Below are 18,036 nucleotides of genomic sequence, written 5' to 3' on the forward strand. Positions count from 1 at the left end.
CAGAGGCTGGATCAGGATTTACCACCTGGATCTGCCAAGCGCGCTGATTGGCTGGCTCCGGTGTATCCTTTCACACGGACCAATCAGCTTCCACGTCTCTCGTTCCAACTGTTAAAAGGCTCAGAGGGGAGCAAAACACACTCAAATGTCACTGTAACGACAAAAGAGAGGGGCGCTTTCACATCACCTTCTCCAAAATCGACGGGACGAACTTGGGTTTCTGTGAAAAATAAAACAAAAAAAAAAAAAAATACGTGTTTATACTACCAGTACATTGCAGCTCGTTGCATCCTTGGCAGGCGACCACGTGGTCTCCTCTCAAAAGAGACGATGGGAATGATGTCATCGTAAAAAATACTGCAGCAAGCAATCTGCAGTAATGCATGGCAGCAACACTTCTCCGCCTTCACTTAATTTTCTTTGAGAACACTGGAACCGCTTGTGCATTTCTTTTAAACAGTATGTGCACGGATGGCGCTCGTGTCCGCAGGAAAGCCCGTCCAACTCCTGAGTGGGGTCCCTTGAAGGAGGCAGCAGCAGGTTTTGCATAATATTACAATGCACAGCTATGATTTTTCCAGCGTGTGATTGTGTCTAAAAGCAGCTGTGGAAGTCATTTCATGCATTTTGCATATCATACAATTTCAAAAACTATTAATAAACATTCAATATTCATGTATGACAATAACAAAATAGGCACATCATACCACATATGCACGTCTCATTTATTATCCCCAGTTTAAGAACGTATTCTCTGTGCTTATCCAAGCAATTTCTTGGGCAACTTTCGTCAAGTACATAACTCCAGATAAAAGCCAAGGAGGTCTAAGCTTTGCACTGGACTTTGTGCTTTAGGGAGGTGTTGATGTCCCACTTATGGGTAGGAAGAGAAGGGTGACCCCATACAGCAGGAGTACATGTTTATATATATGTGTTAATTTGGCCATTGAAAGTTAAAGAATCCTAACAATGTTAGTCCTCTCACACTTTATGCCTGTTGATTTTTCTACTGAAGCTCTGCTGGTTTTCTTTCTGACCACAGAGTCAGGGACAAATCAGAGATACAAAAAAAAAAAGGGGGGTGGGGGGGTGGGGGGGCAGAAAAAGTAATCACGAAGGGCCTGAGGACCAGGATTAAGAGAGGGGACCAACATTGAGAACTGCGGTTCTATATCACCACAACACTCAACTGAGACAAGTGTATACAGTAAGTGCTGTTTAAATGCTACCCCCACCATCTGTGTTTAATATACATTCATTGTTTTCTTGTTATATTCCAGTACTAATAGAAAACCACACTCTGATTCTATCATCTCGTTTCATATTGTGTGATTGTGTTACCCTGGGTGATTATTAAGCAAGATTTTGAGTGCCAGTTCCCGATCAGTGATTCATTGGCATTACACATCAGGGTAAAGTAACTCCAAGGCAAAAATACATACAAACAGATTGTAAAGAAAAACAAAACTTATTCACAAGGCGAAGCACCTTCTGCTGCAAAATGTTTGGAGTTTAAGACTGTGTGCAACCTCCTTGCAATCTCAGACACCCTCCGTGTGCAGTGCAAAAGTACATCCATGCTGAATACAACAGTGTCTATAGTTAACCCACTCATGCAAGGAGAGTGTCCTCATCAGTCCATACCTTGTAACTGTTGCCTTTAATAATAATAATAATAATAAAAAAAAAGATATCTAAGAAGCAGTCGTTTGCATGTCAGTTGAACTCATTACCAATTTCGCCTGGCAGGCTGTTCAGTTGCTACACAAATGCCCTTCGGCTTTAGAGTCATAATTCCAGTTCCAAATAACAGAGCCAGCAGAGTAACATTCACAACCGTGAGACACAGGTCCAGTTGGAAGCCATCAGTAACATGAAAAGGGAAAACAGGTTTAGGAAGCAGTAAAGTTGTAGCAAGTAGACAAAAACATCACTTTATAAAAAAGGACTAAAATTGGAAAAAGAAAAAGGCTGGAAGTTGGTAATCGAAAGAAAAAAAAAAAACTTACTAGCAATGATTTAACCTCTCGAGAGACTGAGAGATCTGTGAATTTGTTCTGTGTGCAGACAGAAACTGCCCTGAGTGGAAGGCACTGTATACTAAAGCAAGGTCACAATGTTTTCATCACATTATCCAGGTCCATAGAAGTGTAGCAGGTGTGAATACACAAGGTCTGCAGTCGACTATGCACAGACAAGAAAAAAAAAAAAAAAAGGAGGCGGCTGCTTGGTGTCCGTTTCAGATTGCAATTCACACACTACAGGGGTACCAGCCTTCTGTTATGACTTTTAATAGAGGATAAGTCTGCAAGAAGTCAGCTCGAAGTGGTTATACGAACATGATCAGTAGTACTGAGACAACCAGCGATATAAAGCTGAAGCAGCAGCCAGAGATTATATGAAGAAGAACAGACAGATGCAGTATTTAGTTGTTTTTTTTTCTCTTTTCTTTTTTTTAGTGGTAGCTCTGTTTTGCAGCAGCAGAAGGGAACCTTAAGCATCCGGTTAGTAAAGCTACAGTACACTGTGTTTGCCCTGTGAACCCCATACAATGCACGAAAGCTGAGCCGAGTCGGGCTCAGGGTGGTCGGAAAGGACTACTCAAGTGGCACAACATGTCAGCATTGGTATAGCACGATAATAAAGAAATCTTAGATTCTGTTTTAGTGCAGAAAAAAGCGCATACAATTTCAGTGTTATCCAAGAAGAACAAGACATTGACATTGTCAATCAAGTCTGATTAACTGTTAATCTGACAAAAAATATATATATAGATATACGTATATATAAAGCACCCATGATAGAAGTGGCAGAGTAAATTTAGTTTGAGATCTATTATTCACCAGTTAAATAGATAACTGTATCATCAAAAACTGTGGGACATGAAAACAAGCTAAAACAAATGATGAAAACGTGCACATTAAAGACATTTGTAATTACATATATTTCTTTCTTCGATTTTAAAATAAAAAGTTACTAATTTGCCTGCTTAAAAAAGAAAAAAAAAAACAACAACTGAAGGCCGCATTTTATTTGTTTCCCTTTGCTTCTTTGATGGACTGTTTAAAAGAAAGGAAAAATTAAATAGTGCAAAAGGTAATGCAAAAAGAGGGTGCTCATACGAGATGACGTGAATGTGAAAAGGAAAAGATAAAGATACAAGACGTACAGAAAGCGTGGGCCTGTTTCAGGAGCCGGTGCCAACCAGTTGGCATAAAATCACGGTGCCATAACTAAACCCTGATCCTGAAAACAGACGGATTCGCACTTGCATGTCTAGATCAGCCAAATACCAAAGGAGACATGAAAACAAACGACTTCCCCTCAGTGCTATGGACCTGTTGCGCCTGCGAAGCCCAGTAAGACTGGCAAACCGAGACAAACGGAAAGAAACATAGCGGGACACCACTTGCACATGCCTTTCACTTTCAGGACTGGCACTTCTTTTTTGTTTTTTTCTTTTAAATATTTGCCTATCTTTGATTGCTTCAGATTCCCACCTTTCGAGGTGTTTTGCACATCAGTGTCCCTGTCACGTCTTGTGGCATGTCTCTATGTGGTCTGTGAGCCTCGGGCGTCCCCGTCGGGGCTGAGGGAAGCTGGTCGGCCTTGAGCTAAAACGCTGGCAGAGACGATTGGCAGATGAGCGGTTTCGCTCACTAAGTTCTCGTATTCGCTACTGTCCTCGTCTTCGTCGCCTTCGTCGTCGTCGTCGTCATCGTCGTCGTCTTCCTGCCCCGCGGCTTGTCTGTCCAGCGAGTCAGAGCTCGACCCGTCTCCGTTGCCAAGGTAAGGAGTGCTGGGAGCGGGGACGGGGTTGGGGCTGACGCTGAGGCCCAGGCCCAGCCCGTGGCCCAGGCCCAGGCCCATCCCCAGCGGGGCGGGGGTGGGGTGTCCCGGAGAACCCACAGCTTGGGGCCGAGGTAAAAGAGCAGCACTAGTAGGGGGGGAAGTGGAGGAGAGCAAAGAGTCGTCTTGGGACAAAAGGTCAGTGTAGGATGGTGGGTTGGGTGAGGTATTGGGCCGCTCCGGGGCAGAAGGGGCTTGGAAAGATATCCTGGACAGAAGAGAGGTCTCTGAAGATTCTGTGTTCTCCTCTGGAGTGGAATGAGAGTCTGCATTTTGAGCTTCACGCAGCCCTGTCGACAAGAGAAGAAAGAGGTCACTAAAAACATATTACCACTGTTTATCAGCTTCAACTAGCTCACGGTTCAAATACTTTCTTCACACTATTGTGACCAAACAGAAAAACCAAAGTGCAATATCTGCTTAAAAAAAAACAAAAAAACATTCACATGAGTGTAATAAAGTGTCTTATTCAAGGACACAACCTGGAAAACACAATCCAAGGCTTTCTGAAAACTGCACTGTAAGCTCACATGGCCATGAAGCAGTTTGTTATTCCTTTTTTTAACAGAATGTTGAGGTGAAACAAATTCTGTAATCAATGTGTTATTCTATACTATACATTTAGACTTCATGTGGACAAACAAATTCCTCTTATAGTTACTGTCTTTCATTATAGCCCTAATACTGCACCAACAGCTGCCTTTAAAAATGTTACAACACGATAAAAAAGTTCACCTTTCCTATAATTTCATCAAACCTGTAAATCTTCCACGAGTTTTAGGTAATGACAGCACATTTCATACAAAAAAAAATCTAATTTACAAAGTTTTTTTAAGCTCATTGATGACAACCAAGAACACAGTATCTGACAATTTAAGGAATATTTCATGAGCGTCATAAAATTGAATGTTTCTCACTGGATGGCAACACGATCACAAAGAAAAAAATAATCCTAAAAACATTGTAGTTTTTATTAAATAAGTGAGAAAATGAATAACGTTTTGATGGTGTCTAATAACAGTGCACACAGAGCCAGTGTATCAAATCCTGCAAAGATACATACTTCTCTCCTCTTCTGCTGTCTTGCGTTTCCTGAGAGCGATTTGTTGTTTGATTTTGTTCACATCCTCTTGAATTTTCTCCTTAACACGTTCGCTTTGTTCTACCTCCCCACAAACTGCCTGAAGACAGCAGAGACGGGTGGGGAAAGGTCACACGGTGTGGCGGCATTTTCACTGCCCAAATAACACAATTTCAGTAAAATCGAGCCGCGACACATTGTTCGACTCACTTGAACTTTGTCCTGCAGGGCGCTGTAGACTTGGAATATTGTTCGGATATCTTTCATCACGCCATCATTGTCAAAGAATTCAGCTCTGCAGACATAACGATCACAGAAACCATGAATATCGTCACAGAGAACAAAGGCTACACTTTGTTCTAATCAAGATTATCTGCTGCTGAACTGTGAATATCTTCTTTACTGCTGCTAAAGTCTCAGTTTAGACGCATGAAAAGTCACCTGCCACCTTTCAACTGTACTCATTCACTGCAAATGTTAAAAAAAAAAAAAAAAAAAAAAATGGGTAAACCACACAGTAGTTCTCTAGTGGAGAGGTACACAGTCCTTGAATGAATCTCTGTCAAGGCTGGACAGAGGAGGATGAAAACAAGAACAGGTGGTGGGTGGCTGCACTTGTTCTTGGACTGAAGGTGAAACGCGCGGTCTGGTGGAAACAGCTGGATCCTTTAATGTCAGAGGAGACGTGTTGCTGTGCCGGCTCTTCCCCAATCAAACACTAAGTCAACAGTGAGCCTGTTTATGAGCACAATGGAAATCAGATCATCTGATTCCAGGAGATAACAGAATATTCAGGTTATCTTATGAACAGCATAATGCGATATGCTTTATCAGATAACGGACGTTATGAGGCTATGAGGAGTAGTATTAACACGCCCATCTCTTTCGTCAATAGAACCAATGCCTTTGTGCACGTACACTTGTTAATCGTATTCCTATCTTTCTTTCACCTTTTTCATGACTTAAAAAAAAGTAGAAAACAGAAGTGGCTTTTCAAAATGTCGGCGGAAAACAAAAAAAAACATGACTGTGCTGCAGCTAAAATTTCATGTTACAATAAAAGGAAACCGTCATCCAAGACCTTAGGCATCACCATGTTCAACATGAGAAAACAAGAAGCTTTCAAACTAAAAAGAAAGTTTGTTTCTTATGTTACTTACATATTGTATGAACGCCAAATTAAATCCAGTGATAGAGTGAAACATTGAAACCAGAAAAACTGCACTGGAAACACGTCACGCTTGATCAATACCATTATCTAAATGCTTATCAGATTTTTAAGGCCACATAAACAGGCTCAGTGACAGGGAAGCAGCACAACACAAAACGCTGGGAGTCCAAATCTTACCCATACTCTTTGATGACCTTGGCGTAGTTGAGTGAGGTGTTGGGCACTGAGGAGACTTTGTATTCCTGCTGGCTTGTGTTGCCGAGGTTTGGGATTGTGAGCGTAATCCTCTGGTTGTACCGACTGAGTGGAAACAAAAAAAAACATGAGCACAAATAAACTCAAACAACAAACAGTCTAATTAAAACTCCTGTTGATATGGAGGGTGTTATTAAAAAAAAAAGAAAAAAAAAAGAAAGAAAATCACTCATCATGACACTTTATCGACTTGACAGTGTTGTGGTATGTCCAGCAACACATGTACACTTCTGCACACCTTTGTTACCAATGGTATTATGACACCAGAAATCTAATCAATGCAACCAATACGGGACGCCCAGTGGTAACGTGATGACAAAGAAAATAATGATGAGACTCTAATTTGGAACGCAATCACAAGCGTGTACATGATGCCACTGAAACAGCTGCTTTTACCTGCGGTTGGGTCTGAAGAGCACATACTCCAGAGCATGCGTGGAGCTGTTCGCGGTGGAGATGAAGCTGAAAAGAAGGAAGACTAGGTCGGGCACGCCAAGCAGCTGAGTCAGCTGTTTGTGGATGATCTGTTCCCTGAACGACATCTGCTGCTGCGTGTTCCTCCGGAACCGGTACCAGCCAATGACACTCTGCACAGCCGAGGACACAACTGGTTTAAATCCAGCAGCAATTCATACAGAGCAAAACAAAAAAATTACATGAAGTACTTGGGGAAATTAAAACTGTGGTGTTAAATTTTTAGTCAAAGTGCTACAACGAAATGAAGAGGAAAAAGGTGACTCACTTTCCGCCTATCTTTAAGAATGCTGTTGAGACTTTCTTCGTTGACTTTACCGGCGTAGTCATAAAAACTGAAAAGACCGGAGGAGAAAAACAAATGAGTTGAAAGAGATTCATCATGTCTCTGCTCGTACTCAGCCTGAGCCAACTTCTATTACTTAGCGCTGTCAGATGGAGCCATCTACTGTCCAGAGTCAAATTAAAGCAGCCTGCATGAGGATTGATGGAAGACAACCGATGCTGTTATTCACAGCTTCCAAACAGTCACGGTGACATAAATGTAAAATATGATGAGTTACTGAGGACACACTTAATTCTGAATAATAAATCTGAAAAAAAAAGGCCTTTTATAAATCAAACATTATCCATGCACCATGTGAGAGGAACAGTGCTCATATCTTACCTAAATAATTGTGTACAAGGATCATGGTTGTGGATTTCTGGTGGGGAAGAAACAATTAATTGTTACGTTACAAAGTAATGCGTATTTATATAGAGTGAAGACTCACAGCAGATGTAAACATTGCATTCAATACAGATCCTTTTTTCTGTGTTCAAGATTTTTTTTACATGGAAATATAAGTGAATTTAGAAAAACAATGGTGATAATACCTATACCACTTTATAACCACTTTACTCAGTTTGATGTAAGGCTTTTTTTCTTTGATGCATTACATGTCCAACACAATTAGTGTATCTCATCTGCCAGGTCAAAGTTCAGCTATGCTATGTGAAAGGCTTATGGAGTGTAAACTGACTTTTTACACACCTACACAATATTAAGAGAAGCAGAAGAGAAGTGTAGGTGGATGGTAAGACAGATTTTTTTTAACCTGTTGTTCTTATTCAAGCTGTCTCTTAAATAAGTAAGGGCAAAAAGAGGTTTTTCGCCGCAGACATTTTTACTTATCACAGAGGGATTACCCTTCAACAACGGCTCTATTGTACAGTGGTGACCCAGTTTGCCATGGCAGCGTGACAAACAAGGTCCAAGATGCAGAATCAGGTGAAGGATTATCCATAAATAATTTCATTATTGATGCCTGTGCTTTTCTTGCTGTGATATCTCAAAATATCCTAAATGGAAAAAGTAAACTGTGTCATCGAGCAGCTGTTTATCTCTTCAGTTTCTGTTTTCTCTGTTTTAGAACTTACCTACTACTTGGACCAGTTCTGCAGTACTGATCTGCGTGTCGCTGATGCTGACCGTCTCTTCTTGCCTAACGTCTCCTAACAGGAAGCCCTCCTGTGTAAAGACATTGTTACAAACCAGTTAGAACACTGATGCAAACGTTCAGTTCAGGCATTCTTTTCATTTCTACACTGACACAATGTGAATGATTTTGAGCTTTATAGCAGCACTGTTCAGAGCCTAGATTGCCGAGATTTATTTTTGATTTTATGAACGTACAACTGTAAAAAAAAAAGTGCCTTTTCAACATCTGGAAGTTCTTTACTATTATTTTGCTTTTCTGATGGCACCATAGAAACTCATATTACATACTGTGTGACATGCTGATAAAACTTGTCTGTGATTCCTCTGTTTTCTGAGACTTTGGAATTTTCACAATATTATAAATGGTCCAGGAGTTACAGCTATGAGCGGTATGCCTGTAAATCCTGTCAGCGATATTACGATGAGAGAAAAAGGGCTTAAAACAATATATTTACCAAAAAGATTGCATTCTCCCTCCATCATCATGAATATTTTCTAAGAAAAACTCTTTGTTTTAGAGATCACTGGTTCTTCTCCCTGCAGGTTTGTTTTTGTCACACATCAAAATACACCCCGTGGGCAAAACATGTACACCACTAATTTTACCAAATGCACTATTCTCTGCTAATTTATGCTTTGTGTTGTGTTAAGAGAGAGAAAGAGTGAGAGAGAACGTTTCAACCACTTCAGTATTCCCCAAAGCACTTTACATTTATCACATTCAAACTAATGAAGGCACTCAGTCCATCCATTTGGAGCAGATTGGTTCAGTGTCTCACTTCAGGACACTTCGACATGTGGACAGTTATGGAATTGAACCTGCAACCAAAGACACGATCCACTCCACTAAATGAGCCACAATCACCTCATGAGTCTAACTCATCAGGAGACTTATGTCAAATAAAAATGTGTTTAAGAGGCAGCCAAAAAAAAACAAACAAAAAAAAAAAAAAACACTAACAACAGCAACACACAGACTTGTCATCAGTTTCTTGGTCTGAGCAATAACCCCTCTGAATTCACATATTCTCTGAGACACACACATTCTCCAATGCAAACCTATTGCCATGTTGCACTAGTTTTGTTTATTGAATTCTGTTCATTTGTACTGTCAGCGAAGCAACTTTCTAATTTAGTTGCACATTGTACAATGATAATAAAGGCTTTCTAATATAGTTTATACCACTGACTACAACCCTTTATTTCTAACTTACGCTTGTCGAAACACCAACTGGATGATGACTGGATAAAGATCAACGTGTGTGTGTGTTTTTTTTAAGAATTTATAAACCACAATGACTGCAAGAAAAGTATGCAAACTCTAGTTCAAAGTCAGATTACTTGTTTTAACATGACTAAAGTGTGGTTTTCTGGAAGTAGCTGTGAAATGAGACGCTCGTTCTGCTCATGGCAGGAATGCAGGAGAACTTGAAGCGACTCTCCGCCTGCAGAGGCCGACTTCAGTCATATCAGGCGACGATGTAAACAACGATGCCTTGGCAGAGATTACTTTACAATTTCAGTTAAAGATAGTATAGACATTTACAAAGTATTTACCCTCGGTTACACCTTTTAATTGTACAACAATACATCCAGTTTTATTCTCCAAAAGATGGGTTTTTAGCAAAAGGTGACAAACATTCGCCAAGTAGCTAATTGGCTAATATAGTAATGTTATGACAACAACATAAATAACTAACTGTTATACAACATTTATCGGAAAGTAAATTAAACGTGACTGCGTGGTTCTAACAGGACATAGGACACATGCGATGACAGCTCAGTGTGACTTTAGAGATGAACAGCACCAACACACGGAAGTCACTTGACTTGGTAGCTTAGCTTTCATGCTAGTTAGCCAACTACTGAATATTTCCTAGAATTTCACACTTGACCAACATCAATTCAACTGTTAGCGTGACAAGATAAATACATCTGCACATACTTGTGCAGAGGCACGAGGCGGAACTCAGACGAACTGACTTGTTTGAGTCTGACTGAATCCAACCTGCCGGTAAATAGACGGAACCGAAGCTAGCTAACAGCAACAGGATGATGACACTGGAAATCAACGCCAACTAGAAGCGTTAGTGGTCAAAAACATTTCCCAGCCGCCCGCCCCTCGACCACCACAGCATAAGAGTCCCCAGAATGAGTCTAAAATACGTACGTGATCCGAGTTGCTGTTGGCGCTGTGATAACACACAGAACTAAAAGTGTAACCTGAAATGGACGCCGCCATGATGGAAACATCCCCATCAATCCCGACGCCCCCCGCGGCTGCGTAAACGCTCTGGGAGCGCGACGCATTGTGGGAAATGTAGGCGACCCGTCCAGCATGGAGAACGCTGCCGAAAGCTTGCACGACTGTGGGAATAACTCAGACTTAGAGGAAGACAGGTCTTCAGAGGAAGACTTCGGTACTTCCAAACTCGGAACTAAAGAGTAGTAAGTGTTGTTTATGGTGATTTGTGATCATCGGCTTTTCTCGACATGCTTCAGACCAACAGCAGGCAGCAGCATCCATGCTAGCTGTGTTCACATCTGTTTTAGGGTTAAGGTTTGAAAATAACTGAAATCCGCCACTGCTTTTGACATTTTATCACCTGTGTGGCTACACAGAGCTGAAATAAGTAGCTTGGCAGTGTTTGGTAACGTTTAATAGATAAATAAACTCACGTGTTGTTGGTCAGCATGCTCGCAGTTGCTCATGCAGCAGCCGAGTTTGGGATCAGTCTCTGAAGCGTATGGAGGGATCTGTCTGGTAAATACTAGAAGAGCATGGCAGGAATCAAGGCAGGATGCAACAAGAGCGTTGCCCTTACGGATGTGCTGCTCGGGGTGACTGAGGAATGACTGATGCTGTTGATGTGGAAGGAAAAATAGCGGGTGCTGTCAAACATGACACCTGTATCTTCAGCTTGAGGGAAGGGATGGACTGCAGAGCTGTCAGTGTTTAGTGAAAAGCTGCCAGAGTTAGAAGATGTGGTATTCATGGCAAGAATAATTTCAGGGTTCTTTTTTGTTATTTGTTTACTTTGAGAAAATTACGGATGAATCAAACACTGATTTTGAAACAGTCAATAGAGGTAGTGTGGCTTTTAAATAATGAAGAGAAGGGACCCCAGGACAGACCCTTGGGGCACTCCACTGCTGACTGGACAGGGAATTTGGCTTGATAGTTTCTTATCTAAACAAACATCATGATTTGAGAGGGACGAAGTGAATCAGGAGAGAATTGTACTGTTTAGGCCAAGAGATTAAGTAGCCGAGGAGGATATTCTGGGAAATTTTGTCAAATGGGTGAGATCAAGGAGGGTGAGTACAGTGTCCAGGATCTGCTGTCATGATGAGATCGTTTGTGATCTTGACAAGGACAGTTTCAGAGACGTGGTTGAAACTCAGGTTGAAAGTGTTCATCTAGATAGTTATTACTGAAAAGATTGTGGACATGAGGCAATTACTTTTCTTGAATTAAAAAAAAACTTTTTTTTGCTGGTCATAGAGGTGATAGAATTGAGTCGGATGAGAGGGAGGAAATGAATGATGTCAGTGATGTGTTGGCAAAAAGAAGGATGACAATTTGCCAAGGTTATTGCCAGGACAGCCAGTGACCTCTGCTTGATGTCAGGTCAGCTGCTTCAGTAATGGCAGGAGGGTTGAAACCAGAAACTGGTGTCTGGAGAGGAGAAACAAAGGTAGAACAATACTTACAGATGGCAGTGTTGCTCATTGCTTTTTTAATTTACCAGTGAAGAAGCCCATAAACCTATTCCAGAGAGTGGTAGAGTACACTTGAGGTACATGTCCAGGGCTGCAGCATATCGGTGACTGGTGGTGAACAGTGTGAGCGTATTTCTGTCAGCTGATTAGATGAAAGCAATATAATTAGGGGTGGGATGATATCCACTGCAATGACAACATGAGAGATTAATTGATCGAGGCATATTTCTATTGTCAGGATAATTACCTGTATCCTCATGTGTGTGAGGGCCTCATATGCACCTTCACCTTTTGACGTGCAATCCTGTGAAAACAGTGCTTTTCAGGTTATTTTAATTTCAGATTTTTTTTTAAAAGGTCACTTATAGGAAAAGTGTAATAAAAAAATTATTTCCCAGAAAATGATCTGTAAAGTGATTCCAGTATTCTCTGTGAAAAATTAATGTTGTAAGCATATTCTGATGATTAATTTGATAATATTGCTAATCGCAATTATTTTGACCAGGATAATCATGGCACTTTATTGTACTCTGTTCGTGGTTGTCATCCAGGATTTCCTGGAAGTCATTGGCCAGGCCGGACTAGAGTTATTATTATTTTAAAACTATCTGTTTATAGACTGCGTACAGAAAGTCAGACTTGGTACTTGGTAAATGATTTCTTTTTTTGCTTCTTTTTTGTTGCCTAAAGCATGCCTGATGATGCCCATTTTAAAAGGCGCCACACGGAGCAAAATGTAAAAAATAAATTGCCAAATCTTCTTTGCCACTTCCAAGTTGCTTTTCGTTGCTGTCGACTCAGGATGGTATAAATATTTTGCCAGTAAGCAACATGTCAGAACAAGAGCATAATCAAACAAAAGCACATTTTGTTTCTTTACTGAGGGATGGCCCAATTACATATTATTTACCAGTCACTGTTTTTTTTTTTTTTTTCCCCACAGTTGGGAGGATGCATACCAAAGAGAACTCGAGACATTCAAAGACATTGGAGATGTCGGTGAGATATGGTAATAGCACTCTGCTGATCACAAATTAAAACCATTAAACTAGAATCTTCATGCTTTGTGTTTACACTGAGATGATAGCTTGGTTTCGCACTGAAGTCTCTGCTCTTCTCGCCAGGTTCGGGGAGGAGAGCATGAGCCGTGTGCTGCGATGGATGGACAGAGCCAAGATCCCAGAAAGTGCTTCAGTTCTTGACATTGGCACTGGAAACGGGGCATTCTTAGTTGAACTGGTGCGAACGCTAAAAAATAAGTGCTTGATGTTATGATTTTACCTCCGCTATAAAATTCACCCTAGTCTGTGGGTAGAGTGTTGAAAATGAAGTGTCTTCAACACCACTGAGAACTCTGAAAAGAATCTTGGCAAAGCTTGCATTAATACAGTCATTTTCAATCATTAACATTCCCATTTGATTTTGTGTCAAGGCTAAACATGGATACAGGAATCTGACGGGTATAGATTATTCTCCAGCATCTGTGGAATTGGCCAAAAATGTTCTCGAAGCAGAGGATTTGCCGAATGTCACCGTGAAGGTGAGTTTTTATTTATTTATTTTTTTATACTAATAGATTTGAATTTCATTTTCACTATTTTAACAAAATAAGGGCTGCTGCTTGGTGGTATTACCTTCCTCATAGCATCCAGTGAAAAAAAACTGCCATTAATTACAATGGGCGCTGTTCCTTGCAGCTAATGCTTCATGACGCAATGGAGGCGCAACACATCCAGTTCAAATCCCCCCAAATGATACTAAAGTTGATGAAGTGGTGCAAAAGAAGGATGGATATCCGAAAGCATCCCCAGTGCTTTATTGATGCTTTAATTGTTCAGGGACGTATCTGAGATGGCACAATAATAAAGAAGACTTGGTTTCAAAGAAATTAAAAATACTTGTGAAATTTGTCTGAATCTTTCGCCTTTCAAAAAGTAACTAACAGCTAACAAGGGACACATGTGTCCAACCTGGAGAACCCATGGATGGATGGATACCACCTCTATCTAGATTAATAAGGCCTTTTTGTGCAGGAATCTTTCCATTTAACAACGGTCTAAACGGCAAGGTACATTCCATAGAGGCATTACTTGATCAAATGGCTAAGACAAAGTGCCTATCACTCATCTAACACATCAAAGGCTAATTCATTGTTGCCACTTAATCCAACAAACTTATCGATGTATGTGTTAAAATATTCATCCAGATCCAGCCTTCCTAAGTTGAGGAAGATTGCAGCAAACTTTTCTGTTTTTATCATGCAGGAGAGTCGGATTGGAAGAAATGAGCATGCAAGATTTAACACACCCTTACTAACATATACATGCAAGAAAAGAAGGGTTGAAATGCAGGCCTGTTTAATGGGGATGTGATGAGTGACTTTTCCTCCCAGGTGTCCAGAATACAGTTGCGTATATGTTATGTGCATCACACACTTCTGGTGATGTGTGCTTTTCTCGGTCAGAAAGGCTGCCATTAGCGTCAATATTGACTTTTGGTGGACAGAGGCAGCGTAGTGGTTGTATCTGTGTGTATGCGAGAGAGAAATGCTGTGTTGGCATCTGCACTCTTCTAATTTGCCAAAATAACTTGTGTGAATGTACTTTTCTCTCAAAGGTTATCCGGAGTGTTGAATCAGTGTGAAGCCCTGTCTCTGTTTGCATCAGGCACCGTCTGCTGCTGCTTTGACACTTCATCTTTATTCATTTGTCTAGCATCTTCCTGTTTTTTTTGGGTTTTTTTTTTCTTTTTCAGTTTCATAGACTCACTCATAGATATAGAGACATTTCAGTCTCCTCTGAACCATGGTTGAACCACAATTGAAGCTCATAATTTATGACTCTTGGGCTCACCCTGGAGATCTGGTATTCTGCTCTCTGTCCAGATGAAGGCGTCCTTTCACTGGTGGTATGATAGGTTAGAAAACAGAATAGAGTTTGAAATTGTAGCATCTTGGTTGACGCTGAAAATATATTTTTTTTCTGCTGATATACTCCAGTTTTATGTTCCATTTTATGTTTGAACAAACAGTGAATTCTCGCTTTCCTTTGATTTCAGGAGATTGATTTCTTGAACTGTCAAGGAGAGCTGAAGGGTTTTGATGTCTGCATCGACAAAGGAACATTCGATGCGATCAGCCTGAATCCAGTGAACACAAAGGAAGGAAAACAACTGTATGTCCAAAGTCTAAAAGATGCCCTGAAGGACAGAGGCTACTTTGCCATCACATCTTGTAATTGGACGAAAGAGCAGCTGCTGGAGAGATTCAGTGAAGGTGAGAGGAAATGCTAAAACTACTTGAAATATGATAATATGGCATCATTTGATGGATCCATCATCCACTTTACCACTTTAACTGCATCCAATTAATTGTGAATTATTTCTTCATGGTGAAGCATTTCTTTGTCACGTGTAGCTTGTCAAGTAATAAAAAGATAAACTTTAAAGTCTCAGTTTTGCAGTTCGGAGTTTATCTGTTTTGATTATCTTCTGGCTGTCTACAGATGTTTAATTTTGTGGTGTTGCCAACAGTCAATGCACTGATCCTGGATGTAATCAATGCAATCGCAAATTCATTTTCCTATATTGCAAATCTTCATGTATCAGCATGTAAATGGATGTTATTGTCAGGTATACATGGAGAGATTTTCTTTTTTTAATTTATACCCACAATAACAAAGAACTGGATAATTGTACAAAATAATAACAAAATCAGCTCAAAAGATTTGAAGCTTCTACTATTTCATTTAGCAGACGCTTTTGTCCAAAGCTTTCCTCGCCGTTTCATTGGTGTTAGATTATCATGGTTACATTTGAATTATATGCCCATGTTCGTAACTTCAAGTTAGTCTCCCATTAAGTGAAATGACCTACATTAAGCTCTAACTCAATTAAAATATGTCTTCCTTTATGTGTCATTTAAATAGGTTTTGGCAAGCAAAGCCGTTTTTTTTTTTGTTTTGTTTTTTTTTTTTTTTTGTTCACTCAAAATCTCCACAGGGAACCTTTAAGGCACATGTTTGCTGAGGGGTAAAAGGGTTAAAATACTGACCAAACATGTTGATCTTTTCAGTCAGCATTGGCTTGATTTAAGGGTTGTGTCTATTTGTTGTGCAGCAGCCGTAGATCTGCGTGTTTTGCTATCTGACCCCCAGTCAAAACGCAGACTCGGCGTCACGCTCGCCACAGTCACCTGGCAGGTTGTTGAGCTGCAGGCAGAATTTCGGCAGGCTTCCATTAGCCATCACACGTGTCAGTGCAGTCACTCTGGAGAGCCTGCAGGGGGCCAAAAGGGCCTTGAGAGCTCATCTGTCACACTGACAGCCTGTCTTTACTGGGCCCCAGGAAGCACCACAGATGGTGGATGGATATTTCTCCACTTGCAGTTCTGCGTCTTAAGCCCCTTTATACTGGTGAAGCCAAAACCCAGGAGAGAAGATTTGAGGCACGTGTGTTGATGTTATGCTAAAGTGCAATGATACATCAAGTAACATTTCTCAACCTGGACATTATCTTTCTGTGTTGCTTTGCAGGATTTGAGTTTGTGCAGGAGCTGCCTACCCCCAGTTTCAACTTTGGAGGAAAGAAAGGCAACAGTGTGACGGCGCTCATCTTCATGAGAAAACACTGATGATTGTCTTAAGAAGATGTTTCTTTTTGTTTTCACTCAGACCTGCAGCCTTTGTTTTGTTTTTGTGCCCATTAATTTGTCTCCTTTTTAAGCAATACCTGTATATACATAAATCATCATTAAAAAAATAGCTGTAATGAAGCAAATATAAAATGCTTTGGTGGAGCATTTGTCTTGCAGTTTGTAATTTTGCTTTGATATTTCTGTGAAAATCTATATATGCATTAGTTTATGATTATTCTTTCTGTAGGGTATGGTAGTTTAGCAAATGGTCTTGAGTATAATGCTAGAAACAATACACTAAAAACCTTCAATTAGCTGCTACACAGATAACATGATTCAATTCAGGCAAATTTGTTTTTGTAACTTTCCACATTGGGATTGTTTTGTTTGTTTGTTTTTTCCAATTTTATGTGGCCTACATTCCTCTCATAAGTGAACTCTTTCAGCTTTTGCACCTCCTGACACCAACTTTGTTTGCAGCGTTTGAAAAAGCGACACAAAGTCATTCAGAGAATAGCTTTTTCTTCCATTGGATGCCTCGCTGTATGTTTGCATTTGGCACAACAAAAACAACAAACATCTGTTTCGTATGTGTTTAGGGTATTTTCAATAGTCTTGCATCTCTTAAATGGCATTGCAGTGACCCTGTTGTGAGTCCTGACCCCTGGAAAACCAGTGTTCTGTCTTACATGGTAGTTAATTACATTCATCATTCATACCAGGCAAAGAATAGCTTCGACCTAATTGACTGAGCTGGAAACCAACAGCGCTTGGGGTCCTGCGCACCGTGATTAAGAACTTCTGACACGATGAATAAATAAGAGGCCACGGTTTCTGTGGGAGAGAAGCTTGTCTGCCATTTCCTTTCTCAATGGCATCATTAATAACTGCCAAACTCCGGTTCCTAATTGTGAGCCAGGCCTGTGGCCCAATGGGAGCCGGCGATGTTGAGGCGCAGTGTTGAGTAAACACATGCAAGCTTTACAAGAATTACTGCCTGGAAATTTACAAGGCTCTGGATATCCTGCCTGGATGTGCATGCAATGCCCACGTTTACAACTCAGAAATTTTCCCATGAAGTGAAATGTCCTATACCGAGCTCCAGCTGAATAAAAATGTGCCCTCTTTTTAAGTGTGTCAACACTCAGTCATCAAAACATTTGGCTGGGCAGCTTTTGATTGTGTTATAACATTTAATTGCACATTAAAAACAGCCTACTTCTTTTCCTTGCATAGGTATTTTAATGGGAAAACCACAGAAAAAAACATGTTTGATGTGGAAAAGTCATAAAATATCACTACTTACAATGCAGAACGCGCTTTACTCTATAATAACTGAAAAAAATAAAAGTTAGGCCTATGTTTCAGTG

At 40.5% G+C, this 18,036-nt stretch overlaps 2 protein-coding genes across 2 annotated transcripts; one reads left to right on the forward strand and one right to left on the reverse strand.

The window, feature by feature from the left end:
• Window positions 1-711: 711 nt before the first annotated feature.
• On the reverse strand, window positions 712-10,579 carry abraxas2 (abraxas 2, BRISC complex subunit). Its single transcript, XM_030106820.1, has 9 exons — window positions 10,481-10,579; window positions 8,250-8,340; window positions 7,498-7,534; window positions 7,099-7,165; window positions 6,753-6,943; window positions 6,279-6,401; window positions 5,141-5,225; window positions 4,913-5,030; window positions 712-4,139 (listed from the first exon to the last, which is right to left on the reverse strand). The coding sequence occupies exons 1-9, from the start codon at window positions 10,550-10,552 to the stop codon at window positions 3,553-3,555; spliced, it is 1,371 nt and encodes a 456-aa protein (XP_029962680.1). The 5' UTR covers window positions 10,553-10,579; the 3' UTR covers window positions 712-3,552.
• On the forward strand, window positions 10,564-17,798 carry eef1akmt2 (EEF1A lysine methyltransferase 2). The gene is made up of 6 exons (XM_030106821.1): window positions 10,564-10,758; window positions 12,977-13,042; window positions 13,158-13,272; window positions 13,466-13,573; window positions 15,091-15,307; window positions 16,566-17,798. Exons 1-6 carry the CDS (start codon window positions 10,649-10,651, stop codon window positions 16,661-16,663), a joined length of 714 nt encoding a protein of 237 aa, XP_029962681.1. The 5' UTR covers window positions 10,564-10,648; the 3' UTR covers window positions 16,664-17,798.
• The last annotated feature ends 238 nt before the right edge of the window (window positions 17,799-18,036 follow it).

This window comes from Salarias fasciatus, chromosome 13 (genome assembly GCF_902148845.1).
Source record: "Salarias fasciatus chromosome 13, fSalaFa1.1, whole genome shotgun sequence".
Lineage (NCBI taxonomy): Eukaryota > Metazoa > Chordata > Actinopteri > Blenniiformes > Blenniidae > Salarias > Salarias fasciatus.

Excerpts from the sequence above, each read along its gene's own strand:
- abraxas2 (XM_030106820.1), bottom strand. The coding sequence starts at position 10,552 with ATGGCGGCGTCCATTTCAGGTTACACTTTTAGTTCTGTGTGTTATCAC. Across the intron at positions 7,535-8,249 it reads AGAACTGGTCCAAGTAGTAG|AAATCCACAACCATGATCCT; the intron begins GTAAGTTCTAAA and ends CTTCCCCACCAG. Across the intron at positions 5,226-6,278 it reads AAGGTCATCAAAGAGTATGG|AGCTGAATTCTTTGACAATG; the intron begins GTAAGATTTGGA and ends TTATGTCTGCAG.
- eef1akmt2 (XM_030106821.1), top strand. The coding sequence starts at position 10,649 with ATGGAGAACGCTGCCGAAAGCTTGCACGACTGTGGGAATAACTCAGAC. Across the intron at positions 10,759-12,976 it reads AAACTCGGAACTAAAGAGTA|TTGGGAGGATGCATACCAAA; the intron begins GTAAGTGTTGTT and ends TTTTCCCCACAG. Across the intron at positions 15,308-16,565 it reads GCTGGAGAGATTCAGTGAAG|GATTTGAGTTTGTGCAGGAG; the intron begins GTGAGAGGAAAT and ends GTTGCTTTGCAG.